Raw genomic sequence first — 27,713 nt, 5'->3', positions numbered from 1 at the left:
TGTCCCACGTGACTTTAAATGGCATCTCTCAAGTGACTGATGCCGTTGAGAATCTCTATGTTCACTTGCTGTGTATTCACACGCCTTCTTCAGTGACGTGTGTTCACATCTTTTGCCCGCTTTCCAATTTAGGTTTTTTTTTTTCAGTTTTGAGTGTTCCTTATAAGGTCTTTGTATCACAGTCTTCTATGAGACATGTGACCTGCAAATATCTTTTCCCCATGTCTGGTTCATCTTTCCATTCCCTTAACTGTGTCATACTTCTTAACTTAAAGTCAAATTCTTTTATGACTTGTGGCTTTTTGTTATCTCATATGTAATACATTTGCTTAACCCAATGACAGCAACTCCTTCATTTTCTTCTGTAAGTTTGATAGTTTCAGGTCTATAGTTCTTTAAATTTTGTGTAAGGTGTGAGACATGGGCCAAGTTTTTTTTTCTTTTGCATACAGATGTCTGATTGCTCCAGCACTATCAGTTGAAAGGGACTCCTTCATCAAGTCACTTATGTACCTTTGTAGAAAATAATTGACCAGGCTGGAGTGTAGTCAGTGGTGAGTTCTTGCCTAGCACACACAGCACCCAGGGTTCATCCCCAGATTGACTGCATTTTATGGGTCTGTTCCTACACTGGCCAACTGATTTATGTGTCTTAACTTTTCACAAATGCCAGTCTTAACTAGTACAGCTTTATAAGAATTCTTTTAAGTTTTAGCAAGTATTTATTTTAGTGTAACAGGATTAAAGTATAGATAAGGTGGGGAAAAGAGAGAAAAAGAGAAACATTTCCTGTTCCCTACACAGGAAATGAGAGCAAAGACTCCAAGAAATCTTGAAAAAAGGTAAAGGCTTTTCTTTTTCAAAATTATCTTAACTATTTCCTGTAAATTTTGACTTTTCCTGTAAATTTTGGTTACCAGCTTGTCACTTTACACAAAAACTTGTTAAGAGGGATAGTTCAGTGCTACAGCACTTGCTTAGAATCCACAAGGCCCTGGGTTTGATCCCCAGCACTGCAAAAAACAAAACCAAAAAACCCAATTGAGACTTTGATGGAGATCACCCTAAGTCGCAGCTCTGTGATTTGGAAAGCATCGAAGCTGTCTATGAACATGGCACTTCTCTGCAATAGCTTACGTCTCTCATCCTGTGCAACAGGTATGTAACCACCACAATCAAGATTCACAACTTGCCCTGCACAAAAGAAGGGCAAGGATAGCAGCCCTGGGGAGTTCCGCCCCTGCTTCAGAACAAGTCTTCTAAGCATGTGTGTCCCTTGACGGTGTTTTCATCAAAATGCACATGCATGGTTCAAGTTCAAAGCCCAGTACCACCAAAAAATAAAATTTTTTAAACTTATGTACCTAAAACAAAAACAGACAATGGTTCAACTTCTGTAAACAGCAGTGTTTATTCAGCAGCATGGTTCGCTCAGCCTCTCCCACGGTCTGCAGGAAGCAGCTGTGGCTACGTGGGCAGTGTGAGCCCGAGCAGAGTCATTCAGGGACCAGACACTTGGAATGGCCACTAGACTCGAGGTAGCAGGGAACCGGACTACTTTGGCCCTCACACATCAAACCCACCTCATCAGCACCCTGCCTTGCACAAGCCATGACTTGTGGCTACTCTGGCCTTCCTGGGGAGGGAGGACCTAAGATCAAAACCAGAACTAAATAAGAACCAAGTAGATGCTTCCAAATCCACACCAAACAGAAGGGGGAGGTGGCAGGGCCTGCCCCTGGGGACCTGAGACCAGCACTTCTGTGGCCCTGCCACCTACCTGTCTGCTGCTATAGGAATTCAAGTGTAAGTATCCAGGTTCTGGCAAAGGAGATGGCAAGGTGGAGGGGAAACAGGGACTGAGGTAGCCCTGGGGTCCTCTTCTCTGCTCAGGTTACCTGCAGACCAAAGCCAGCTTGAGCTGAGGGGCTTTGTCCAGCAGCCCTCAGGAAATGCTAGCCCAGCAGAGTTGGCACCTTTGCAAGTGGGTCCCTACCCACAGACAGGCCACAAAAGCCTGTGTGATCCTGTCCCTAGCAGGAAGACATAAGATTGCCTCAGGACGTGTTGGGAAACTGACTTCAACAAGGTAGAGCAGAGTTGGCTTCCTGGGTGCCAGACAGGACCCCCAGCCCCATCTCCTGCACCTTTGTTCTGTCCTGGGTACCTGTGTACTGAGAGGCCATGTGGGTCCCCTGGTGACTGTTATGACTGCTGGGAGGCCCACTTGGGGCAGGCCCAGCTTGGGGACTGCCACACCAAGACCTCAGTGAGTGAGAAGAGCTGAAGGTGGGCAAGGAGGCTGCTGGCAGGTATCTGAGGAAAACCACTCCTTGGTGGGGCAGGGGCCATGACCAAGGGGCCAGCAAGAGGCCATGGGTTCCTGGGAGCTGCCCTTTGAGAATGAGAAGGCCTGCATGCCTAAGGCAGGCCCATAGTCACACATTTAAGAATGCAAAAGCTGATGTCTCTGAGACTGGAGGTGCTGTGGCTGACACCCCTTGGGGCCCTGTCTCAGGTAACTGGGGAGCCAGGTGAGGCTCCTCAACAGCAACTCTGGCCTCCACCAGGCGGGGACAGGCCACCAGTTCCATGCCAGCAAATAAGGAGCTGCTGCTCCACAGGCACCTGCTGGGAACTCCCTTCAGGATGTCCACACCCTCTGGTGCCCACTCAGGTCCTGCCCCCATCTCACTAGAACCTTCCAGTCGGGGCTCAGCCTCGTTGAGAACCCCAGGGGCAGGGAAGGGGCAGCCATCCAGGGATGGAGTAGACACAGGACTCCTGGGTAAGACTGGGGTGGAGCTCAGAGGCTGGAGGAACACCTGGCATCCAGGGGGAGGCACAGGGTCAGTCAGCAGGTCGGATGGGCCTTTGAGAGTAGTCACGGGGCCAGGCTCCATGTGAGGCCTTGAGGCAGGGGGCCGCTGTCCACAGGAGGCCTCCAAGTGCCTTAGGATCTGGAAGAAAAAAGGCCTTGAGGCTCCTGTGTAGTTCTGGAAATTATGTGGGAAGAGGCTTGTCCTTCCCGAGTGCCCTCTTCAGAGGGTAGGGACAGCTCGGGCAGGCGCCCCACAGTCAGGTGCTGCTGGTTTCCTATACATGGCACCTGTTACCAGTGCACACATGTGGTTGATCCCCTGTCATTGGAAGCTTCTGGGAACCATGGAGGCAGCTGAGGGAACCAATGTAGATTGATGCATCTGGTTATTCCAACTACTGGACACAATGCCGCTGTGACAATGGCACTCCAGACTCCCTGGGTGCCATGACCCAGGTGATTAATAGCAGATAGAGAAGACCTGGCCAATTACTGAGGAGCTGTGTGTTCAGCAGCCACAGGAGACAAAAAAAAGCCAGGGATGGGAATGGCACCAGTCACCAGGCAGATGGAGGCCAGATGGGGCAGGCGGAGAGGCCTCCAGGCATGCAAGTGCTGGGGAAAGTGGAGACAAACAAACACTTCTGTCCCCTCCTCACTTTCCTCCCCCACCCCAATCCAAGTCACATGGTGCGGGCCTGGGGGGGCATCTAGAGAGGGGAAGAAACCAGGCACCTGCAGTGCTGGGAGCACAGGGAAGGGGGCCCCAACAACTTTCCCTCTGCAGGCACCACCTGCTGGGAGGGGCCTGGGAGAGTGGTAAGGGCTGACTTCACCTGGCCAGGGACCACCATCAGGGCAGGGACAACCAAGACAGCCTCTGTGACTCCCAAGAGTCCCAGTGCACATGGGCCCCAGCTACCTTGGTGGCTTTGCTGGTCACAGGTCCCGGGCTACCCGCACTGAGATCCTGCAGCCGCTGCCGGGAGAGGAGAAGAACGTGCTCCTGGGGCAGGAGGTCGGCACTGCCGAGGGAGGCGATGGCACACAGGGTCCTCTGCAGGTGGCAGGAGGGAAGTTGGTGCCAAGGCGTTGCTCCCTATCCATGGCAGCAAAGCCCACTTGGGCGGCCTCACTAAAGTCCTCACTAGGACCAGGGATGGGAGGCACACAGCAGCCCCAACACAGGGCTGCCCTCACCCTCCCTAAATGCTCAAGGGCAGCCTCCCATCAGCTGGGGGATTCGCCCTGCTACCTTACACACCCCTTTGCACACCCTACACGGTGCATGTTCATTTGCATGCATACACATTCGCTCTCCTGCCCTCACCATTTGCTCACGCTCGCTGGTCTGGCCCAGCTGGCGGAGGAGCAGCTCCAACACGGACTCACAGTTGAGCAGGCCGCACCTGTACGAGGGAGGGGACATGTAGGTGGGATGGCCATGGCCCATCCCCTCCTCTCTCAAAGGGTGGGTAGGACCAAGCAGGCACATGTAGGCGGCTCACTCTTTGATGAAGTGTTGGGTCTCCTCGCGGCTCAAGAAGGCACGTGGCCCCTGGGCCACAGCTCTCACCAGGCTTAACTCTTGCTGGTAGTCACTTGGAGCCATAGCCTCGGCCCTGGTAAGAACATGGCTGGTTAAGGTGGCTGTGCCCTGGCAGACTCCCCCTCCCCACACTGAGGTGAGGCCTGGAGAGCAAGGAGGCTGGTGGACATCCCTTCTGGGAAGGGAGGCCACAAGTCCCACTTACCTTTCTGCCAGTTCTCCTGGCTCCCGGCTGGCCCCTGTGTCGCTGCCACACCGGCTGCCTGAGTCTGAGGCCCTGCTCAGGTCACTGGCCCGGGAAGAACTGTGAGAACTGGGACTGCCATCCAGCTCATCCCAGCCCCCTCCAGCCTGTCCAGGCTGGTGTCTCATGGCTGGAATAGACAGGGATGGCACATGAGACCTTCATGGCTTTGGATCAACCTCACGCCCCCCTCCCTGGAGGCCCTGGACCAGGAGACAGGGGCTGTGTCCTGAGCTGGGGGACTGGGGCTCTTGCCATACGGGCAGCACTGTTATTTGCCTCCACACCCACAAAACTCCCTAGCCCAAGGTTGATAGGAAGGAATGACACAGACCCCAAGGAAGGGGCTCTCCCTTCCATACCTTGAGGCCCTGGGATCAAGTTTCCAGGGGTGGGATGACTGTGGCTGCTTGAAGGTGTCACAGCAGGCTGGTAAGTGTCACCCCGTGGCAGGAGCCTCTGGGTATTGGGATTCTCAGGCCCAGGGCGCACAACATTGGCCACCACCTCTGCGGCCCTCTGGATGGTGGAAAGAAAGGCTTCACCTGCAGAGCCTGTGACCAAGAAAAGGGCTGGCATCAGCACCCCTGGACTTCCCCACTCAGGCCTGGGAAGGTCAGGATCTATGCTGCAGAGGCCTCCTGGTTGGGACCCCAAGCCCATCTGGAAGCTTCCTAGCATAGTTTCAGGGCTGATGGTTTAAGAGACTCAGCTTACAGCAGCTTAAGGCCAGGGTGTCCTGAGGGGCTCATCCCAGTACAACACATCTTTGTCTTTAGCCCTTCAATTAAGAGCTGGTAGGCCCAGGGCTGGAGAGGGGCCACCCATTCCTGTGAGCTCCCTGCAGAAGGTATACCCTCAATTAGTGTCAGCTGGAGCCCCCACAGCCATGACCAGAAAAGTAACAGTAACTGTTAGACACAGCCTGACATTCCCTCTAGGGGACAGCTGAGGTTGCTTGGTCCCTGTTGTGGGTTGCCACATACACCTCCAACAAAGAGGCTTCTCATGTTGGTGGAGTGGCTCAAGTGGTACAGCGCCTGCCTAGCAAGCATGAAGCCCTGAGACCAGACCCCAAACCTCAGTACTCGGGGGCAGAAAAAAGAGGCTTTCTCTGTTCTGACAACACAGGTGCCCCCACATGAGGTGTTCCCACCAGTTACAGCTCCCACCCAGGACTACTCTATGTTTCTGTCACAGCTGGAGCTACCAATCTCAGCCCCTCTAGCAGGGTTACTAACTCCTTGATGCCACCAGTTGGGCCCTGTCTATAAAGCAGACCTGGCCACACCTGACCTGCCCTCCTCTCCAATGGGCAGAGAAAGCAACAGTGTGGAACGCACCAGGAAGGAATGAGTCCAGGGATGGTTAGAGCCTAATGGTGTGTGTGGGTGCACAGCAAGGCCCAGCCTTGGCCCCTCCACATTCCTGCACTCCAGAGATATAGAGGCCTCACACAGGTCCTCCCCCCTTACCTGCTCGATCCTGCTCCTTGCTGTAGCCGAAACCCTGGAGGATGCTATGAGGTCTGGCCTGAGAGCCCATACCTAAGGGAGGACCGGGCATCAGCACAGGCAACCCCTCAGCCCTGCCCAGGACACTGGGAGACAGAACCCTGATGACAGGCTGAACACGGTCACCAGGGTCACATACCTGCTGGAGGAAGGGCCCTAGGTAGCTGGGAGGGAGGCAGTGGCAACACAGCATCAGAGAACAGGGCACTGCTTAGGTCCTAAACAAGGAGGTGGGTGTTCAGTGTCCCACTGGGGCCTGCTGTCTTGTCCCCCAACCCCAGCAGCTCTGCTCCATCCCAAACACTTCCCCGGAGCAGCCCAGCTAGTCCCGGTCAGCAAGAAAAGGACAAACAATCTACAGACATTGCAACACATGTCCTGCTGCTCTGTGGGCCATGGCCACAACCCTTAGCTCACCTGGGCAGCTGCCCGCACCTTCTGGTACAAGCTGTTCCCATGAAGAGGGTCCGGGGGCCCTGCAAAAACTGCAGGGCAAAGAAGGCAGACAGGGAAAGGGGCTGAGCAAGTTTTTAAGACCCACTCCATCCAGGCAGCACTTTAGCAACCCCACCCCTTTTCCCTATGGCTGGCCAGGACATCCTTTCTCAGGGTCCTGCACAGACTCCTGACTCTTCCTTCCTCAACTCCCACAGGGGCTCCCATCCACCTTCATGGCAGCTGCTGTGTCCCCAGGAGCCCACCTCACCTCCTGCCTGAGCTCGTACATTGCCCGCCTAACTGTTCTTTGGCCCATTCTCCACCCAGATGCACTATAAGCACTTCAGAGGCTTCCTGGGGACAGGATGACAAAACCTGAGGTCTCGATCATAACCTAAAACCACTTGGTCCAGCCCAGTTCATCCCCAGTCTCAGCCAGAGTGAGGCTCCCTCTGCTAAACAGCTTTAGTCCTGCCAAATCAAGTTTTCTTATGTCATATTAAATCCCTCCAAGGTGGGTGCTGGTGGCTCATGCCTGTAATCCTAGCTACTCAGGAAGAAGAGATCAAAGCCAGTCCAGACAAATAGCTCGAAACCCTATCTTGAAAATATCCAACACAAAAATGGGCTGGCTGAGTGACTCAATTGGTAGAGCACCTGCCTACAAGCCCAATACTGCCAAAAAAAAAGAACTAAATTCCCCACCTTGGGGCCTTTGAACATTACAGAGGGCTCTACAGAGCCCCTACACATGACTATTCTGCCTCATCTTTTCATGGCTGAGAGCTACTCCTTGGAGACTCCCTCAGCAGGAGCCTCCAGCACAGATAAATTTCCCTTTTCCCCTCTTCACAAACCCAGACCAATCAACATCCCCTCCCTACCAGCCAGGCCCTCGCTTCCCCTCAGCACACCCGTACCTCCCTATACCTGTGGCTTCTTGGATGAGGGCAGGGTTGCGTTTGAGGATGAGCAAGAAGGAGGAGGAGCCATGGCCACACAAGTAGAGCAGAATCTTCAGCACCTGGGAAATCAGGAGGCATGTGGTGTTGGTAGGGTCCGGTACTGGACATTTAGGCAGCTGGACCTGGGCTATACAGCCTCCCCTCCAGCTGGCCACCCACCAGCAGGAAGCTGCAGCCTGGCTGTGCTACTCCAGTACTCACCTTGAGCTTCACGTGGCCGGAGCTGCTGCCCAGGCGGTTCAGCAGGTACTCTAGCAGGCACTGGCTGCTGCCCAGCGACTCATGGGAGATTTCTGGGACACACTTCGGTTAGGGAAGGAGCAAGCTGCCATGGCCATGCTGGCTGAGAAGCCTGCCCTCCTATTGCCATCAGCCTCCTCAAGTCATGCCCCCTGCAGGCCTGGTTTCAGGAGCACTGGGGCTTCTGGGGTCTCCTGGGCCCCAAGTCATTGGTATTGTAGCTTCCAGGGCCCACTCACACCTGGCTACTACGAGAAAGGAGCCATGGGTGCCCCTGGGATAACCCTGCGTGCCACAGCAGGGCCCTGGGAACACTGAGAAGGATACTGGCAATCTCTTCAAACAAGTAGCCAGGGCACGGGACACCATCATCTGAGGTTCCTCGCAGGAGAACGGGGAGCTGGGAGGCAACAAGGGCCATGGTGAACAACTTACACCGGCAGTCACCAAAGGTGACAGAAACGGGCCTCACGCTGTTCTGACATGCTGGCCTGGTAGAGGACCCAAGAGGGACCACAATCTGGCCACAGGGGGACTGCAGAGGATCTGCTCGGAAAAGTCAGGGATGAGTGGCCCTGGGGAAGAGTACGTCTACCTAAGTCACAACAAGGTACAACCCCCCAGCATCCTTTGCCTACCAGTGTGGAAGAGGATTTGAAGGGCCTTCAACATCCCCACCTTCTGAAAAGAGCTTTAGGAGTACAGAATAGCTGTACATGGGGGACAGCCTGTGACGTTTACGTATGTGCTTACAGTGTATCTTAATGAGACTCATCTCCCATACTTACTTTTTGACTAGTAAAAACAAAAGGGCTTGTGGCTTTCAGTGCAGGGATGTGAGTGGAGCTGGCTCTCCGGAGACAAGGCTCCCGCTCAGCTCAGTAGCGGGTGTTGCCTCCTTACGATCACTCTTAAAAACTGGAAACGCCTAGTCTCACATTACTCAGTGTCTGGACAGGCCAGGGGTGGACCCAGGGGACGCGTGGACAGTGCCAGGTGCCGATCAAAGGCTTGGTCTTCCTACAGTAAATACCTGCACCCCGCACTACCGTGAGGCACCTCCCTGTGTCTCCATCACAGGCAGAGGTCTATGGGGCCACAGAGAACAACTCGATCGGAGCCCTACACAGAAGGCTGACCCTCCCACAGCTTGGCTTCTAGCAGCCTAAGGCGCGTCCCTGGGACCACCCGGCGTCCCAGGACTTCACAGTGTGTTGTAGACAACGGCTAGCAACAGGCCCCTGACCTCTCTATCTTGGACCACCTACTAAATTGGGCTTCCAGCTGCCTTCTGTCCACTGGAGACTTCCCGCACCGTATCTCCGGGACCTGAGGACCACCGGGGACCCCAGTCTGCGAGGTCTCCCGCTGCCCCTCAGCCTCCCGCCATCAGAGGGGACTCGACCCTTCTCAGCTGCGGCTGCACAGTCCATTCCCGCGGCTCGAGTGGGGTCCTGGACCGCCCGGGCATCCGCGGGCCGGGCCAGCCTCACTTACCCGGTGCAGAAAGCTCAGGCGGTCGCGTAGCGCAGGTGCGGCCGCCATGATGTAAGTCACCTCCCCCGCCTGCCCCGCTTCCGCCAGGCCTGGATTCTCCAATCATCGCATGGCTCTGGCCTCTCCGGCCAATTGCTTGTAGGGGGCGGGCCCCAAATTGGGCTTCGTGAACAATTTTAAGCCTAAGCCAATCCGAAGTCCCTGACCACAGACAGATAAGCACACCAGCCAATTGTAGGTCTTACACCAGGAGACCCTGGCCAACCAGGAAGAGCGGTAAAGATTATGGGCGGAAGCGCTTACCGACCAAAAGTCGGACACCGGAAGAGGACGGGCTTAAGATGGCGGCGCCCACGGGTGCCGGGAAGAGCTGCTCATGTCGGCCAACGTGACGGTGTGGGGACGTGTGAGGAGTCGTCTCCGCGCCTTCCCCGACCGCCTGGCAGCTTGCGGGGCCGAGGTGAGGAGCCTCGGACGCGGCTGTACCTGAGCGGCAAGAAGGGCCGCGCCGGGCGGTGGCGGGGAAGGAGAGAAGAGGGCCTGGACCGTGGTCAGGTCCGGTAACCTGTCCGTCCCCTCGCAGGCCGCGGCGTACGGCAGGTGCGTGCAGGCCTCCGCGGCTCCCGGCGGCCGCCTGGGCAAGGATCTCTGCGCACGGGAGTTCGAGGCCCTGCGGAGCTGCTTCGCCGCCGCGGTAAGTGGGCGCCGCCAGTTTCCCACACGGTGATCAAAGAAGCACGTGGGGTCGCTCAGCAGGGCACAGAGAGAAGTCTTACCTCTGCCGAAGGGTGCAGCTCGGTTTGTCCTGCTCTGCCCCCCACGCTGACGGACGGGTTTGGGCTCCCAGTCTTCTCGCTTGGCTAGCCGTTGTTTTGGGCTTAGGACGAGGTTTTCCGATGCAGTGGCAGTTTTCCAGCTCGTGGAAAAGTGTTTTCTCAAGGCCCCCCGCAGAGAGGGGAGGAGCGCTGGCATATTCGTCAAGCAGCTTAAGATCAGGGCATCTGGCGGTGAACAGCCAGCCCTTTGACCCCAAGAACCGTGCGGGGCCAAGCAACGTTTCACAAAGCATGCAGGCAGCAGCCGGGGAGGGTAGCTGGCGTCTTCACGGTGATAGTTAGACGTGACTCCTTTGACAGGAAAGACCTCACTGTGGTTGATTCTCACACCCTCGCCCCCATTCCCTTCCACGGGGTCGCCCCTGGCCTGCCGGAACTTTTCCACCAGATGACCTCTTCTCTGCGTGCTTGCAGGAGAGGATCCCGCCAACCTCAGTATCAGTGGTGAGCCGCTGTCGCCGAGGGGCTTCTGGGGCACCATCTGTCTTCCTTGATCATGGTTGCAGCTACCCTAACCCCCCCTCCTCCCCACCATGTTCTCTTTGGGCGGTACTGGGGTTTGAACTCAGGGCCTCACTCTTGCAAGACAGGTGTTCTACCACTTGAGCCACTCCACTCCCCCTTCCCCCTTCCCCCTTGCTAAGTGCCCTTGTGTTAAGTGCCACCATGGGTCCTGCCAGGCACCCCTTTCACAGAAAAGGGAGGGAAAACAGCTGCAGGTCACCTCAGCAGTCTAGGAAGAATGGATGGAGTCTGTTCTAACCAGAGCAGTGACAGGTTGCGGTGGGAACAGCCCTGTGACCCCTCCACTACTTTTTGTCATTTTTTGGGCCCTCTGATCACTTGTCTGCCAGTGAAAGTCTTGTGAAGGTGACCACTTACTATAAATGGGTGCTGCAGTTTGCACATCTCCATTAGAGTTCTGGAGAAGGAGGGCTTATGGAATCTGGTGGAGCTGGCCACAGTTGATGTTCCAGAACAGGACTGGGAGGTGCCACCTGCAAATGGGGCTTTGACCACAAGGGTCTTGGCCCCCATCGTTCTGGCCTCCATCTTCCTTACCTTTGATTCAGTGGGTCTGGGATGGGTCAGTATGCCAGTGGTCACCTGCTTACAGTGAGCTGTTCAGGCAGAACTGGATCAGGGGAAGGGTATTTGGACAAGAACTCAGCAGTTTTCGGTGAATCTGAAACTGTTCCGCGATTGCCCTCCGCAGAACAGGCAAAGTATGTAGGATGCCCCTTCTTTCCTTTTTTTTTTTTTTCCCAGTAGGACTAAGGTTTGAACTCAGGGCTTCTTGCTTGCAAAGCAGGTGCTCTACTGCTTGAGCCTCATCTCTAGTCCATTTTGCTCTGGTTATTTTGGAGATAGAATCTTATAAACTATTTGCCTGGGCTGGCCTCCAAGATCTTCCTAATCTCATCCTCCCAAATAGCTAGGATTACAGGTATGAGCTCAGCGGAACACCCCTTCTTAATTCATGTACTCATTTCCAGAAGAACTCGGAGAACTAACACCTTCCTCAAGGTTATTATGGCCCAGCCTATGCTCTAATCTGTTACCAGCCTCCCATCCAGTGTTGTGTCAGTCACCAGAAGTTATGCTTTTTTTTTTAACCCTTTTGCCTTGCTTCCTGACTTTTGGAAGTTTCCCAGCCTTACTGTACTCCCTGAGCAGGGACAGGCAGCCAGACAAACTTTCACTCTTTGTGGTTCATGTTAGCAATGCTCACAGAAGTATGTGTGTATGAGACAAAGAACAGACAAGACACACCCACTGTAGAGGTTTCTGTCTCCTCTACCATCTTTCTGCAACTAACCAGGAGTCAGTGTTTGACATGTGGTCATCTGTGACCCCACCTCCCTTACACTTCTTTGCCTAGGTCCAATAAAGATATCTGGCAGTGGTCCCTGCCTGTCCCTGCCCGGTGCTTAGTGGAACTTTCACTCAGACATGGGAGCCATTCTTCACCATCAGGTGACTGAGTTCAGGCAGGGCCCCCACTACACACCAGCACCCAAGTTTCTTGTAAGGTATTTGGTGGAATCTGGCACTTAGTGTGCTAGTTTTCTTCCTTTTCAGCCACATGTAACTTGAAAATAAGCCACTCAAACACAATGCTTTATTTTTCAGGCCAAGAAGACCCTGAAGGGAGGCTCCTAGGAAGGACCTTGAGCTCTGGTCCTCAATCAACACTGCTCATGGGCACAAGCACCTCATACTGATGGCACACAAGAAGTGCTCCTGAGCGGGGAAGTTCTTGGATGTTTTAGTATGTTTCTTTCCAGCAGGGTGAACCTTGGGCAGAGCAGGGATTTATTTCCCAGCATTTTCTATGTAAGCATCTTGGTTAGAGTAAGATGTAACTGAGCCATCAGTGAAGATTAAATCCTTCATGGTTTCCAGCTCATTGTACAGAGTGGTCTGTGGACCTGGCCTCTCCCAGGGATACAACCCTGCCTCCACATCCTCAGCTCTAAAAAAAGTTGGCAGGTCTAGGTCATGGAACTCTGCCACAGGGTCCCCCTCCCACCCCACTTTTTTTTTAATGGGCAGTACTGGGGTTTGAACTCAGGGCTTCATGCTTGCTAGGCAGGCGCTGTACCACTTGAGCCACTCTGCCAGTTCTACAGGTTACCCTGTTAAAAAGGCTGTCAGTATTTAGCCTGAGTCTATTGAAGCCAAGCTCCTAGAACTGATGGCCAGTGCACAGGACACACCAAAGATGAAGTCCAGCAACACACAACACAAAAGGAGCCCGTAGTAGAGGGAACCCTCCACAGGGACTTGGTTAGGCACTTTCTGGACTAAAAAAGGCAGTTGCCTGAGCTGCCAAGAGGGTCCTGTTTACAGCACCAGCAACAACTAGCAACTGTGTGCTGCAGCCCCTTCCACATAGGGACAGCCACCCGCTGCAGCCTCCACTTGGCCAAAGCCCAGTTGCTACTGATGGCTCTTGACCTCATTCTCTTGTCTCCCTTACCTGTGACCTAAAACCAAGGTTAGATATGCAACATGTCCCCACTGCACATAGAGAATGCAGTGCCTGTGGCCTGAGAGCCACCTACTGGGTACTATGGGTACTACTCAGTCCCTGTACCTCCTAGGGCATGGAGGTCAATCTGTCCTTGGGCCACAGTTTGTCTCTGCCCCAGTTCTGAGAGCAGGGCCAAGGGCCCTCATGCACTACACCCCATGAGTTATAGTCTATACCTCCATGTGGCATCTAAATGTTCCAGAATTTGCCTGACTTCTTGAGGACTGGAAACCCCATGTCTGATAAATGCCATGTGTTCACCTGCAGACACATGAGTTACTAGACAGAGCAGAGGCCAGCCATTGTACAAAGGTTCTTAATTTTGTCCCACAGGGCAGGGCAATGTCAGGTCTTAAAGAGGACCAGAATGCTGACAATCCTGAGCCACTACAGCCCATCCCTCATGCTGCTGCCAGCCTGTTAGGAGGGAGGTGATAGTCCGGCAGTGATTGGATTGAGAAACACTAACTACTCAGTGTTCCTTCTTAAAATGGCCTGGAGCTTGCAGCCCAGGACCAAGCCTCACAGCATGGACTCCATTTTCCAAATCCACCACACCCTCTAAGTCCTCTGACAACTCACTAACTAGTTAGTGCTTCCATGTCTTCTCTCTGAATATTTCCAAATCTGGTTCCCCGTGGGGTACACCTGCTCAGGTCACTTGAAGTCGGTCTGGCAGGTGCTTCCTGCCAGATGGTTTGTGGATCCACTGCTGCTTCTCATAGCCTAGCACAGCTCAGGCCCCATACTTCTCCCAAGCCTCCATTGGCCTTTTCTTATCGCTCTGTCAGCCCACTCCAAATTCAGTCTTCAGGACTACATTCACTGATGAGGACTCCCAACTGGTGTTGGGTGCAGCAGAATGGTTTCTGTTGCCTCTGCAGCTGTGTCATCCAGCATAGGTCTCTGAGTGCTCCCAGCATGCCGTCTCAGTCCATCTGGGTTGCCACAGCAGAACACAGACTGGAAGATTCAGAAAGAACAGAAGTGTACTTCTGGCAGCCTGGAAGTTGGGAAGTCCAAGAGCAAGGTGTTGGTGTCTCATGAGGGCCCTCCACTTGCATCCCAATGGGTCAGAAGGCAGAAGGGTGAGAATGCTGCCCAGAAGGGCATTGGTCCCGCCAGTGAGGATGGGGCCCTCCTGGCCTAAAAGGCCCACCTCAATACTCAAACGGCAGCCCCTCCACACTCAACCATAGCAAATGGCTCCCACATAAAACTTTTTTTTTTTTGCAAGGATTTACTTAGCAAAATGCGATAAAGCAGGGAGAAATGGAAAAGGAAAAAAGCACCTCCTATTTGACATGCAGAGGGTGGAAGCAGAGAAGCTCCCACACAAAGTTCTTTGAGGGCTGAGCTCCTCTGGATTCTTGCTCTGCCCAGAGGCACACACTGCTGTCCCCACATGTCCCTACTCTTCAGGGGAGCACTCAGAGGCAGGTATCACATGCCACTGGTCTGCACAAGGGTAGACTGGATCCATGTCTGCCCAGGGAACAGCTGACTTGAAGGGTGGCTCACTGGTAGCCCAGCCTGTAAGTGTTGGCCAGGACCACTAGGTGTCACATGACCAGAAACCAGGCTGTGCCCCTGAAGTAGAGCGCCAGCCCTGCTCTTCCACAGTTCTGGCAACAAGCCCCACCCTGGGGCCTTTGTGACCTCTGGGGGAAGAAGTTTGCTTTGCCTCCCTACCTGAGGGGCTATTGACTAGAAGTGGGGGTGGAGGTGTCAGCCAGGAGGAAGAATTGAGAGGTGGCCCAGGGCAGCAATGGCAGAGGCAGGGCCAGTCATTATACCCATCTGTACTGGGCTGGGCTGCCCCACCTGCTCTTAGGACAGATGTTATCTTGGCAAATCAGGGAGGAGGGTAGAATGACCTCCAGAAAGGAAAAGAAAACTGGGTCAAGGTAAGGTACTCTGGAAAATCAAGCCATGTAAAAACTCCATTCTGGCAAGGTAACAAATGGAGTTCAAATCTAACCAGGTGGCATTTTATCACTGAGCAATGGATTATTTGAAATTTAGTCAAGAAGGAAGGACAGGAGGTTACCTGTAGCCCCTGCCCTTTTCTGAGTGTGTCCCTCCTGTGTGAACAGTGCCCCTGGCCCCACCTAGGGCCCAGGGTTCAGTAGGAGTCACAGCTCAGCCTGTGGCAGCTGCCATTCTGTTTATTCATTTTCTAGTCTTCAGGCTGTCCAATGACATCTTTTAAGAAACTATAATGAAAAAGGACTTCAGGAGGTACAGGGAGAGCACAACCTGGGGTAGAGCCCCACCAAGGCTTCAGCGAACACTGGCAGATGTAGTTTTCCAAGTCCTTTGTGGCAGGGCCTGGGGTGTGTTCCCAGAGATGCCAGGCTCCTCTTCTGTCTCTGCCTCATAACTGCACCCTCCCTGATTGCCCCAGTGGCACTGGGGAGAGGAAAAGGGAAGACAGCTCAAGGGGAAGCCCTGCCCTCAGCCTGGAACCCATGTGGACACAGGGCAGACAGTACCTGAGCCTCAGTCTGCTTCTGCAATCAGCAAGGTGCATAAGGCCTGCCCTGGTTATAGGATTACATGCCCATTACCCTCCAGGGGATCTGCACGACCCAGAGCTCTGGGTTATGCTCACCCAGTTTGAGAGTCCTGTGATGTCTGGGTTGGGGAACTGTCTCTCCATGACCTCTAGTCCCTGCTTGATGTCAATCAATGACAGGTTTCCCTTTAGGTTATTACCCCAGATATTACCAGATTATCAGTGGTGGTTTATTTTTTAATTTCACAATTGTTTTCAAAGAATGGACCACGGGGAGAGTGCACACCCTGCAACCCCACCAGGTCAGTCACCTACCCCCTGGACCTCTTGGATACTAAGCAGCACCCCTGGAGGGCAAGAGAGGTGCTTACTGAATGAAGGTCTCCCACAGCGTGGTGGCGAATATGCAACACATCAAAATAACTGAGGAATAAGAGGCTATCACAGAGGCTGCAAGTTGCACCGGCCACATCAGCCAGTGGTGCAGCTTGACTTGAATAGGGCAGGGACAGGCAAGTCTGAACAGACACAGAAGTGCTGCCACCACAGCGGTGAATCTGACCCTTGAGGAGTCTGAGCCTCAGTACTGCTCAGCCAGCTCCTGGCAAGAGCCATTTCTCCTCCTGGGCCGGCGTGAGCTCCAGCTGCAGAAGTTTAGAGGCCTCAGATAAGTGGTGTGATATGGCAGGAAAAACATCGGGCAACAAAGCCATTGACTACGTGACCTTTTAGACCCTCATGGCACAATCTCCATATCCGATCAGGATACAGCCAGGGAAGACACAAGTCTCTGACAGGATGGCAGCCATTACCCAGCCACAGCCCTTGCTGTGTGTGCTCAAGCCTCCTCCAGAACTGTAGGCAAGTGTTTAATCTGCCGGCTGTGGACCACCTGCAATGCGCCCCCTGCAGCTTGGCGGAGCTGAGTGTCTAGGGCACTGCGGAGATCATTCACCTGGACTTCAGGCAAGGGGTTAAAGCTGATGATGATCCCGTCCTTTGGAGCCAGCTCCCCAGGTTGACGAGAGGGAAGGTCCCGCCGTGTCCTCCGAAGGTCAGAGCCGGCTTGTACTTTTAGGTCTCGGTTAGGTCTGGCATTGTCTGGCTTCTGACCTCCAGGGACAGCTAGTCCAGGACCCGGCTCAGGGTTTGGCCTCTGCTTGGGATCTTGCATGGCAGCACCCTCCCTCACTCTCTGCTGCTCATAAGGAGCAGGCGCATGGCCCCCTCCATGTGCCGCCTTTCTTGCTTCTGGGTGCCCATCCTGGCCCCTCTCAGACATGGCCGGGGGTTCTTGCTGACCCAACGCAGCCTGGGGCTGAGGAGCCATTCCTCCTGGCCTGCTAGATGGGCCTACAACAGGTGCCAGGTCTCGGCTCAATTTCCTGGGCTTCATGTGAGGGTCCCCAGCCTCTGCGCCATCCCCTGCCACAGGATGGTTATCCTCTTTCTGAATGTCAGCCCCAGTGGCTACTTCTTCTTTTCCAGTTTTCTTTTTTTCTTGGGAATCTTCACCAAAGTCATCCTGGCTCTGCCTGGGAACTTCCTCAGCAGGGAGCTTCTCTGGTCTCCTGGGTACCCCAGCAGGGTCTGGCTTGGGCACTGGTTCCAAGTCTTGAGGGAGTGGTTCCTTCACAGCATCAGCTGCCTTGGGCACAGCGCCCTTCAGGTCTTCTCTAGGCTTGGCCTGGACTGTCCGGGGCTCCACATCAGAGCCACCACCAGGAGGGCCAGCTGGGTCTCTGCCTGGGGACTCTTTGTCCTCCCCTACAAAGTGCTGGCCCAGCTCTTGGGGAAGAGCAGGGTGACCTCCAGGAACTCCAAGCACAGGATGCAAAGGATGCAGAGGGGTGCCTTCCACCATCTCCCCAGCAGGCCTATCTCGGGTCTCCTTCTGTCCTCTGAGCACAGCCACTCCGGGCTCTGGTTGCATGTCTGCTGCAAATGAGAGTGGTCATCAGGGCTGGAAGAGTGGTTCAAGTGGTTAAGAGCACCTGCCTAGCAATGGTGAGGCCCTGAAATCAAACCCCAGTACCACCAAAAAAAAAAAAAGAAAGAAACTAAAAGTGGTCATCAGTTTAGCCACATGAATGAATGCAAGCTGCTGCTGCAGGGACTGCCCACAGGTGAGAATCACAAATCCAGACTGAAACTCATCCTTTGGGATCCAGTACCCCCTGTAACTGAGGACACCAGGAGACACCCCCCATCCAGCCCAGCTATCTCCCCTGCTTGTGGGCCCTGCCTACCAGGCCTGGACTTGTCTTCATCATCCTCCTGCCTCTGTTGGCGGATCTCCTTGTGCTGCTCCTCAATCACAGCCAAGAGCTTCTCCTGCTGGTCCAGGAGGCGCTTTTGCTGCACCTGCTGCTCTTTGATGACCTGCAGTAGGACGGCGTGGTCCAGCATCTCTGCCCTTCCGGCTTCTAGTAGGGACACACATAGTTGGGCTGCCAGATGCCACCCACAGGGTGTCTGCCCTGCCACACCCACACGAGCAACACTGTCTCCATCACACCAATCCTGCCAGCACAGGTGTTCAGCGGGGACCAGAGGACCTGGGCCCTGACTAAGCCGAGTCCCCTTGGCCAGTGGTTGTCCCACCTGCTTTAGCTCTCCCATTGCTGTGGGTCAGACACACTCACTGATCCGGTGTCTAGCCCATTGCTAGCTGAAAATGCGTGTCCAGAGGAAAACTGAGTGGAGGGAACATGATGGGTTAGTTATGGTTCTTGGGGCTGGGCTGGGTGCTTCTCTTCCCACATCCCCCATTTCATACATTCTGAGACAAGCATATAAGATGATAAAAACTATAAGCTATTTTTTTAAAAAAAAGAATATCAAGCATGTAAGAAAATAAAAACTATAAGCTATTAAAAAAAGAATATTGACACTTTAATAAAGTTTCCTTCAAGTGAGAATCTTAAAAACACAAGCAATCTTCATTTTAAGTAGAATGTGAGAATGGGGTATCAGTGTAGCCTGGGCAGCTATAGCACACAGCTGTCCAACACCCACTCCTGATGCCCACTCTAGACACCCTGGGATGATCTTAGCTTGAAGGGGAGCTGCACACCAGTGACTAAGGGAAGAGGCAAGCTGAAGAACAGCATGGATAAGAGGCCCTTAAGATCTGCTCATACCTGCTGTGTGCTGTCCCTACCCACAAGTTAGAGCACAGCACCCTTCTGGTCAGCATGGCTGAAAGTCTCAGCTATAGGTAGGTGGGGAACTGGCTTTTCACTACAAACATGGAGGCCTTGGGTCAGTATGTGCAGCAAGCAGCCATGGCTTATGTATGTTTTACAATGTGCACATTTTCAAATTAGAAATCTTTGGAAGATGATGGGTTAAGAAGTGGTGTAAAAGTGCAAGTCAGAAGGAAGACCATTTTGTGCACAGTGAGAGTGAACATCCGAGCAAGGGAACCATGTGCTGGACACAGACTGACAGGTACCACCCTCCCTGATGTAGCCCGGTGACTGGCTGGAGAGTTCTCAGTCAGTGTGTTCCCATGGGCAGCAATGGATCCCCATGGACACACCCCTGGGCCTTGCCCAAACTCTCTGGTAGCCAGCACAAAGACCTGCAGGCACATGGACCAGTGGAGAGGATGCTGAGGCCAATCACACGGACAAGGCTGACCTCCAGGAGGAGGGGCAGCCCCTGCTCCCTTCTGATGCCCTCCACCTGCCTGGAGGGAAAGGCCACATAGCATGTGGTGGGCTTCACACTCCTCCTGCACATGAGGAAGCTAAGGACACCAAACCCATTAGCCACACTTCACCCTGGCTGTCTGTAAGTCATGATCATATTATGGTCAATGGTACAAGAACACATCTTCCTGCCTCCAAGGACAGGGTTCTGGAGGAGTAGCCCCTGCCTCACATGCTACAAAGGACTGGTTCTGGATTGGTTCTGGGAGGGGGAGGAAAGGTGCCATGTCCAGCTGGAAGCCACACAGACAGATGTGAAACAACATGGAGCTGACAGGCTGTCCCCAGCCAGAGTCCATAGGGACCAGGTGCACAGATGAGATGGGAATCACCAAATATTGAGACACATATGGGATGTGTAAACAGGCCATGCACATGGCAGCAGGTACATACAGCCCTTACCCCACCTCTAGCTCTGGTGGTGCCTTATGCAGTCCTCTTACAGATTCCCTTCAGCTGTCCTTCAAGTACAGTAAGACCACAGGAAGGCTAAGAAGGACCAAGGCATTTATAAAGGAAGGGAGAGTGAGTTGGACCCCACCTGGGGCTGTGCAGGGTGCTGCTCCCTGGAACTGATAGATCCTCATGCAGAGCCCTCACTGGGCAGGTTGTGCAGACCAAGGTGCTGTTCTCACACCATAAGACCCTCCACAAACACACTTTTCATTTCGACACACTCCTTTCAAGTCATACCTGCTACTATCTTTTTAATTTCAGCTGTTCGTTCCGTTGAGAGGCATATGGAAGAAAGGCAAAATAGGAAACTGTGAAAAGTCTCTCTTTCAGAAAGAAAAAAAAAAAAAAATCAAAGAATCAAACAGGTTTAGGTAACAGGTTAGAGAAACTGGAATAGGCTAGAGAAACTGGTATCAGAGACAACAATAGCAAATGTGGGAACAACTTTCCAAGTAACTTCCGAACTCCAGAAACCCAGTGTGCACCTTCAGGCTTGTGGGGCAACAGGCTCAGCCTGAAGCAGCCATAGAAGCTGCAGGCCCTAGCCTGCCTGGCCTGCACGGTGCTAGACTCAGATACTGTCCTGAAGCTGGAAGCCCTGCTGTGGGCAGTCTGGGCAAGAAGTAAACCAAGTCTTACCAACCCTGTGAGCAGCTCCAACACCCCCAAGGCAGGCCCAGAGGTAGCCAAGTTCAACACCCAGAGGTTGACCCAGGAGAGCTGAGCAGCCCACTGCCTGCTCCCCACACACAATGTCAAGAGGTCAGACCTCCCAGTATGGAAGCATAGATGGGCTGTGTCCTGAGAACAGGGTACGTGAGGGGGGGTGTCAACCTAGAAAGTAACTGGCACAGACACATGTTGGTCACCAAAAACAAGGGATGGATGATCACCAGAGGGCACCTGGGAGGGCCACCACCACCTGCCCTACACAGGTAGCACCACAAGGAGAGAGAGGGTGTAAAAAGCCAAAACGAGTGCAGTTTGCAAGATTCAGAGTGAAGACAGAAAGGGCAAGCTTCAGGTGGGCAGGGGAGTAGTCTTTACTGCAGGCAAGCACAGTGTGTTCCTGGGCTAGGCACTGAAGGTTATTAGGATCATCACAGCCCCGAAGAGGGGCCCTAGGCAAGGCACGGTCTTTAAAAAAAGTGTTCACATCTGGGTGTACTAACACCCCACACCTGGCTGGCTTTAAACACCTCAGTGTTAGAAATATTAACAGGCCTGCTTTAAAATTAAAAAATGATAATTAAAAGCCATATGACAAATAGATTTTTTTTTTTAAAGGAAAGACAGGAAGACAAAAAATGTTCCTAGGAGGTGTCAGGAAGAAAGCTGGTGGAGGGAAACAAAGGGAGGTCACTGAAGGCACTTGCAGGGAGAGAAACTAGAATGAAAGGAGCTTCAGGGCACTGCAGGGCCAAGGACCACCTACCCTTCCCAACTTTACCCCAGGGCCACTCAGGAGGCACTGTAACCGGCCTTACCTTCCAGCTTACTACCAGCCTGCTCTCCGCCTGGCTGCTCCATATCCCTCTGCTCCGGCCTCTGTGCTGGGAGGGGCGCCTTCCCACCTGTGCACACGAAACTCAGTTTTAAAAAAACACTTGGGGGGGGAGGGAGGGGGGAGCAAGGAGGCAGGCGGCAGATGTTTCCTAAAATGACTCCATTGTCGCTTCTCCCTCCCCCATCAGCACAGTTTATATTCAACCTGATGATTACCAGGGAAGTAATAAAAAAATATTTAACAATCTCACAGGCTTGTGGCAGCGAGCCAATGTTAACTACCTTCACCAATTAAAATGCAGCCACCGTCCTAACTAGCTCTTAGACGGGCACTTAACAATGTGTTACCTGTCAAGCGCTCCACGCTGTCCCCCGTGTGCGCCCAGACACATGAGAACAGCGTGGCACCTGACACTTAGTGGTCTGGCAAACAACTGTGTGACAGATATTATAGTAGCTGTCAAGCCACCAGGCTCTTCCTTTTCCCCACCAGCTGCTGGAGGGGCTGCTACATTCTCATGCTAATCTTGTGAAATGAGAAGGAGACAGGGACAGAAGAATACTCAACTCCTTCTGCCTCCCCACCCCACACACACCGCAAGAGTAGTTTCCTAGGATAAACCCCAGGCTGACACCCACCAGGGTCGCTCTCTGTGGGTTTCCATGTGTCCCCGGCTGCGTTATGTGCAGCCTCTTCCCCTTCACCTGCCACCAGGGCTTTCTGTTCCACAGAGATTGCTGCCCTGGGCTGTGGCTGCACATTACTGTCGTCTGGTCTGGAGTCCTCTTGGACAGCTGGCTGACCATTTGCTTCTGGAACCTTCTGAGGATCTTTAGGAAGATCACCTGCTTCCTCCAAGGCCTGGGCTTGCTCGGGTCTCTTCCTAGCCTCTCCCTTCTCCGGCTCCCACTTGTCTCTCTCTGACTCAGGCAGAGGCGGCACCATCTGCTCCTTGCCCCCCGGAGCCTCTCCATCTGTGTGTCTGGAAGGTAGCTTGTTCTCCTCCAGCCCTTCTTGGTCTTGACCTTCATCTACCACCACCTTGTCATGAGGAATGGGAGGTTCATGGCGGTGGGCCTCACCCATAGGGACAGCAATACCTGGAAGGGCACAAGGACAGGTTGGGAAACTAAGCTGAGAGGGCTCCTCCTTACCCTTCTCAGGGAACCTGAACTAGACTCTGGCTCCCGATGGTGGGATGAGGGTCAACAAGTGCCAACACCCCAGGTCCCCAGGCTAGCTGAGGACTGACAATACCTCTTAAAGTTACAGGAGGAGCAGTATAGCAGCTGATTGGCTAAGGGGAATGAAAAGACGAAGGAGGAAGAAAGGCAAAATCTAGGACTGGGTTCAGGGAAGACACACAGCCTCAATAGTCCCTGCTAGCACCACCCACCTTGACCAGGACGATCGAGCTGTGCGGCCTCCTGCTTCTTCTTGGCGTCCTCTCCTCCAGGCACATCTACAGGGCCCTTAATCTGGGCCTGCTCCAGCTCCTCTTTCTCTGCTGGCGGCTTTAGCTTCTCCCGGCCATCTTCAGCTACATCCACAACAGGGTCCTGGACTGTAAGCACAGCATAGTGATCTGTGCTATGCTTCCGTGCAGCTACCCATCAATCAGCACAGGTGACTGGGTGGCTCTCCCCAGATCTGATGTTTCTCAGCCAAGCGGCAGAGACTAGGCAGTTATTTTTTTTCCTGCTCAATCATTAGTAAGTAATTATCACAAAAAAATAGTGTTTTTCATGTGTATACATAACAAAAATATGTCAAAATGCAATTTACACCGAACTGGGCACAGACCACTCTGTGTAATCCTCAGTCATGGCCACCAGATGGCGGCATGAGCCAACCACCAGGCCAAGGGTCCCCTTTGCAAGGTTCCTGCTCAAAATCCCCACCCCAAGGCCAGGAATGAGAGAGCCTTTAAGGAAAATAATATCAGGAATGTTAATTTGCAGGCCTGTGGGGGAAATTCACATCAAAAGGAGAATAGAAACAGAGGCTGCCAAGGCTGCGCCCTTCTATCTTCTACAAGTGCTATAGGTGATGCCCATACTCCCAGAGTCACGCAGCACAGGGACCAGCAGGCCCACAGAACTGGTCCAAATGGAGACAACTTTCTATGTGTTCTGCAAACATAGCAGAAGCTAAAGACCAAAAGTTGGTGAAAAATAACTTTGGAAAACAAAATCACTTCATCCCAGAAGCCCAAAGGAACCCTTGAGCCCCTTCCTTGGACTGAAGTTGCCCAGAAAAGGGAAGTAAGAGTACAGTGAGGTAGGCTCAGGCTATGCCAAAACCCATGGACCCAAGGGAGGCCAGGTGGGGAGGAGACACGCCTGGGCCTGTCATGTGCAGGTGGAAGGAAAACGGAAAAAGCTGCCTTGGCTTTAATCAGCCTCATAAAACTGACCTGATGTTTTAGTCTGGGGAGGCAGAACCAGGCATAAGGGGCCTACACACTGTTTGGAACTGAATGACCTAAACAAACTGGAAGACCGCACCTCCTTACTGGGTGACAGACTGGCTCACAGAAAGCAGACTGTGGGTTCTACAATGTAGCCAGGTGGTAAGGCAGGTGAAAATGCACTGGTCTCTACCAACAATTAACTTGTTCCCTTGGCAGGAGCAAGAAGCAACTGTAAATCAGGTCTTTCAGCAACTGCAGAGTTAAGGAGGGTAGGGGCACTGAAACGAAGGGAAATGCTACTCTCCATAGGACAGTCTGCTCTAAGCAGCAGCTTTCTCAGGGCTACTTCTGTCTGAGTCCCAAGAGGAGCTTGGTGTGGCTGGCAGAGTGTTCTGTGCAGGCCAGGGATGACCACGCAGGCAGCAACAACCACACAAGCATGGAACTGCCCTGAGGTCCCTTGGGAAACCTCCTGGGAGCGCTGCACCTGCCTGTAGTTCTAGCCTGACACTGGACTTGACAGACAAAGGATAAGAGGCTACAAGAGCTTCCTGGCTCACACTGACAGCAGCCTCGGCCCAGCACACTCTGCTGCTGGAGGGCAGCAGACACGGCTTTTCTCAAGATGTAACCAGCTTCTGGCTATAGCAAAACTTACCAGAAAATTTCAAAATTGGCAACTAGAAGACCCCTGTGCTCTGCCCGTTTCCAGTCACAAGGTGACAGAGAAGCATAAACGGGAAATGGTACTGTGTAGTGAAGGGGTTCTGCCAGTCCCACAGGCCAGATCATGACTGAGAGCTGCTCAAGAGGGAAGGCTGGTCAAGATGGGGAAGAGCAGACAAAGGCTGGCACCTGTCCACAAATGCCTGAGGCAGCTCCAGCGAGGGACTCCCATACTCGAGGAGTGGACAGCATCCTGGTCATTTCAGTCCTTCTCATGCATCCTCCAGGTTGTCACCTCCATGGCCCACCAGCAACACTGGTAATTAGAGCCAGGAAAACCTCATATTTATGCTGTTCTCTGCCAACTCACTGCTGGGCAACAGCACAGGCCTTCAGCTCCTTCTACACACGAGAATGCACTGACATTGGTGACAAGCAACATGCTCACCGCCTATGGTGCTTCCCTGAGGGACAGAGGAAGGTTCTGCCTCACAGGTGGTGGGTGGTAGCTCCACTGACACCATCCTTCCCACCAGCCTTCATCGAGCGGCAGGACCCCAAGGCTAGTTGAGGCCTGGTCTTTGGGGCCCCTTTGAGGGGAAGAGGCAACCTTTCCAGCTGCATCACCCCATGCTTGAGACTGGCTTTCACCTCCCAGGAAAGGCAGGAGGGCTGGGTGGCAGACGGTGCTCCTCTGCCTCAGGGCAGCTGTGCTGGTCACTGGTGGTGCCTGCTGTCACTGAGTGTCTTGTGGTCACTGACATGGAAATGTGACCTCTGGCTGCCAGCAGCAGACAGTGATGCTCAAACATAGTCCCTGGCTCCCACTAATGAACTCCCACAGCATTTAGGCGCTCAGAAATCCAGGTTCTCCTCATGGGAAGTAGGAGAAAGAACCTGAAGTCTAAAAACCAACCCTTATTTAAGGAACTTTTCTAACAACCAGTACCTGTCCCTCTTTTTTTTTTTTTTTTTTATTTTGAAGGGGGAGGGGTACTGGGGATTGAACCCAGGGCCTCATGCATGCTAGGCAAGTTTTCCACCTCTTTCCTGCCTCCAAAGTGGGGGCCCTTCTAAATCTGGCATTGCTTGTAAGCTGGTGCAGTTACCTTGGGTGGTGCCAGTGATGTTAGCTGAATGGCACCTTCTGAGGGCAAAAAAAACTGAACAAAATTTGTAAGAGAAATGAGAGGCCTGTAGAGCAAAGGAATTTTTAACACCTGCTCAGCAGGGCACAAGGAAGAGCTGATGGGATCATACTGCCCCAACTGAGGAGAGGGGAGGAGGGTATGATGGCAGGGTCTCTCCTGAGCATGTTTTGGTGCTCTACTAAGGACGCTTGGAGCCTCTCCCACCTCCACAAGAAAGGTGCCCAGTTTCAGGCAGCAGTGGAGGCCAAGGCAGGTACTTGGAGGGAAGTGATGATAACGGAGCAGAGGACACCACAGTACAGCTGTGTGCCCCACTCAGGCCTAGGGTCACATTTGCCTCAGCACCACACATGCAGACACGTGGATGCCTAGCAGGTGCTGGCTCCACCCCACCTCACTGAAGTCCAGGTCCATTCTCCAGCTGGCCCACCTCCTCTCCCACCAAGTAGCACCTATGTTCACCTTGCTAGGAGAAAGGGACAAGTTACAGAGGACCAGTATGTGGGCCGAGGTTGTGCTGCCCAATGTGCAGAGGGAAGAGTGTAAGGACTAGGAGAGTAAACCAAGGGATACAGCAGCCTTCAAAGGAGCCAGGACACCAAAAAACCCTGAGACTCTGTAGGGTGCCATAAGGCACAGAGATAAATGGCTCAATTAGTCTTTTTAAATGGATAATTATGTTCACAAGCTTTCACAGAGACTCAAGTCATGCTCGCTAAAGGCTATGCATAGAATCTGGCTGTACCTGCTGGTCATGAGTAACGCCACTGAGGGCAAGACACACAACTAGCCATACCAGGCCCTCACCAAGGCAGGCAGGTTTCATCTGTGGCCTCCACAGCATCAGAGAGACCAATAAACAACTCACACTGGTGGTATAGCTGACAGGCCACAGTTCCAGCTCTGAACCAACGAGGCAACCTTCCATTAAGGGGGAGGCCAGGGTGGTGAGAAAATGGAGAACTCACTAAAAACAGACGGTGTGGTTCTGAGAGGGGCCATGTGTGTTGTTACAGCCTCGTGGAAGAAATGGAAACCAGATGTGGCCTTGGAGGGCACAGGTGAGCAGGCGGCCTGCATGCACTGTAGTGACAGGATGCAGCTGCTGGCCGTGACTGGAGGCTACACAGCACCACAGGGACAGGAGCCTGACACTCATTGCCAAGCAGGTCTGCAGCTCACTGAGATGGGAAACCATGTGGCATCCAATTTTGCTGGGATGGTACCAAAGTACAGAGGGCTGTAATGCCCTCCCCGTTCCTGGCAAGGGACCCAGTGCAACGCATTTAGCTCCTGGCTCACCAGGACACCACCTTTACCCCAACTAATGGTGGCTGAGAAGCAGCATCAGATTTGTTTCCCCAAGAGGGACTGAGCCAGGGCCATCTACTGAGGTGAGCACACATCCACCTCCTTCAGATGGACTTCTTCTCCTTCCAAATTGCTAAATTCACTATGAGGCAGTACACTTCTGAACAATCCCATTTAGTTTTTCTGGAGACCCCTCAGGCAGACCTTGCCTACTTTTCAGCTTTGTGACTGCAGGAAATCAGACAGGATCCTTCTCACCTGTCTTTGCAAACTTAGGAAGGCAGAAGTAAGCATGTACAGCTACTCCAAGCCCAGGGTGGTCTGGAGGTATCTACAGAGGGAGGGAGGAGGGTTCAAGTACAGGAATACTGAGCCCCAAAGATGTGGCAAAAAAAATCCAAGGATCCCTGTGTCAAGACTGTGCCTCCAAGTGCTCGGGGGGTTCAGAAAGCATGCCAAGTCCCCAGGGCTCCCTTCAGTGGCACTTTTTCTTCTGTCCATTAAGGAAGGCGTCTCTAGGGCAGGTGTCACTAGCTTGCACCTCCATGTCAACCTGAAATCCACCAGTGAGGATGGCACTGCTCCCCAAGCAAGGCTACCCAGAGTTGCAGCTAGACAGATACTTGGTGAATCTGAGTCCAAACAACTCTGCAGAGGTGAGCAGGGCATGCATGGGTGCTCGATGACCTCAGTGTGAATGCATAAAATCCAACCATCACCAGGGACAAAGCCCAGGACAAATGCTACAGCAGACAGCAACCACCACCAGTGCTCACACCTGCTGCCTCTCAGAGCTGCAGGGCCAGCAAGGGGCCAGGATGGAGGGTCTGATGG

At 53.3% G+C, this 27,713-nt stretch overlaps 3 protein-coding genes across 11 annotated transcripts in view; 1 reads left to right on the top strand and 2 right to left on the bottom strand.

Annotated features, from left to right (window-relative positions):
• Positions 1 to 1,386: 1,386 nt before the first annotated feature.
• Positions 1,387 to 9,702, bottom strand: Tepsin (TEPSIN adaptor related protein complex 4 accessory protein). Of its 4 annotated transcripts, none has more exons than XM_020185661.2 (14): positions 9,572 to 9,702; positions 9,269 to 9,469; positions 8,099 to 8,171; positions 7,733 to 7,824; positions 7,497 to 7,590; positions 6,546 to 6,613; positions 6,268 to 6,346; positions 6,090 to 6,161; positions 4,977 to 5,168; positions 4,576 to 4,744; positions 4,330 to 4,443; positions 4,152 to 4,230; positions 3,744 to 3,878; positions 1,387 to 2,960 (listed from the first exon to the last, which is right to left on the bottom strand). In XM_020185661.2, the coding sequence occupies exons 2-14, from the start codon at positions 9,314 to 9,316 to the stop codon at positions 2,439 to 2,441; spliced, it is 1,737 nt and encodes a 578-aa protein (XP_020041250.2). In that variant the 5' UTR covers positions 9,317 to 9,469; positions 9,572 to 9,702; the 3' UTR covers positions 1,387 to 2,438. The 4 variants fall into 4 exon arrangements, with proteins under 4 accessions (XP_020041250.2, XP_073900999.1, XP_073900998.1 ...); XM_074044898.1 differs by having other exon boundaries at positions 3,744 to 3,800; XM_074044897.1 differs by having other exon boundaries at positions 4,977 to 5,159.
• Positions 9,587 to 12,509, top strand: Ndufaf8 (NADH:ubiquinone oxidoreductase complex assembly factor 8). The gene is made up of 3 exons (XM_020185653.2): positions 9,587 to 9,728; positions 9,852 to 9,962; positions 12,238 to 12,509. Exons 1-3 carry the CDS (start codon positions 9,645 to 9,647, stop codon positions 12,265 to 12,267), a joined length of 225 nt encoding a protein of 74 aa, XP_020041242.1. The 5' UTR covers positions 9,587 to 9,644; the 3' UTR covers positions 12,268 to 12,509.
• Positions 12,510 to 15,867: 3,358 nt separating this feature from the next.
• The window catches only part of Slc38a10 (solute carrier family 38 member 10), a 43,841-nt gene continuing 31,995 nt past the window's right edge, over positions 15,868 to 27,713 (bottom strand). The window contains exons 12-17 of one of the 6 annotated variants that reach the window (XM_074044890.1): positions 22,735 to 22,902; positions 21,977 to 22,438; positions 21,319 to 21,405; positions 20,069 to 20,092; positions 17,909 to 18,085; positions 15,868 to 17,597 (exon numbers count right to left, since the gene is read on the bottom strand). In XM_074044890.1, coding sequence (XP_073900991.1) covers positions 16,498 to 17,597; positions 17,909 to 18,085; positions 20,069 to 20,092; positions 21,319 to 21,405; positions 21,977 to 22,438; positions 22,735 to 22,902 — 2,018 coding nt within the window. In that variant the 3' untranslated portion in view covers positions 15,868 to 16,497. The remainder of the gene's footprint in view (positions 17,598 to 17,908; positions 18,086 to 20,068; positions 20,093 to 21,318; positions 21,406 to 21,976; positions 22,439 to 22,734; positions 22,903 to 27,713) is intronic. The other 5 variants (XM_074044892.1, XM_074044895.1, XM_074044893.1 and 2 more) reach the window with 5 other exon arrangements.

This window comes from Castor canadensis, chromosome 11 (assembly GCF_047511655.1).
Source record: "Castor canadensis chromosome 11, mCasCan1.hap1v2, whole genome shotgun sequence".
Lineage (NCBI taxonomy): Eukaryota > Metazoa > Chordata > Mammalia > Rodentia > Castoridae > Castor > Castor canadensis.
Note: the sequence above shows the minus strand (reverse complement) of the source record. Positions and strands in the feature narration are given on the sequence as shown.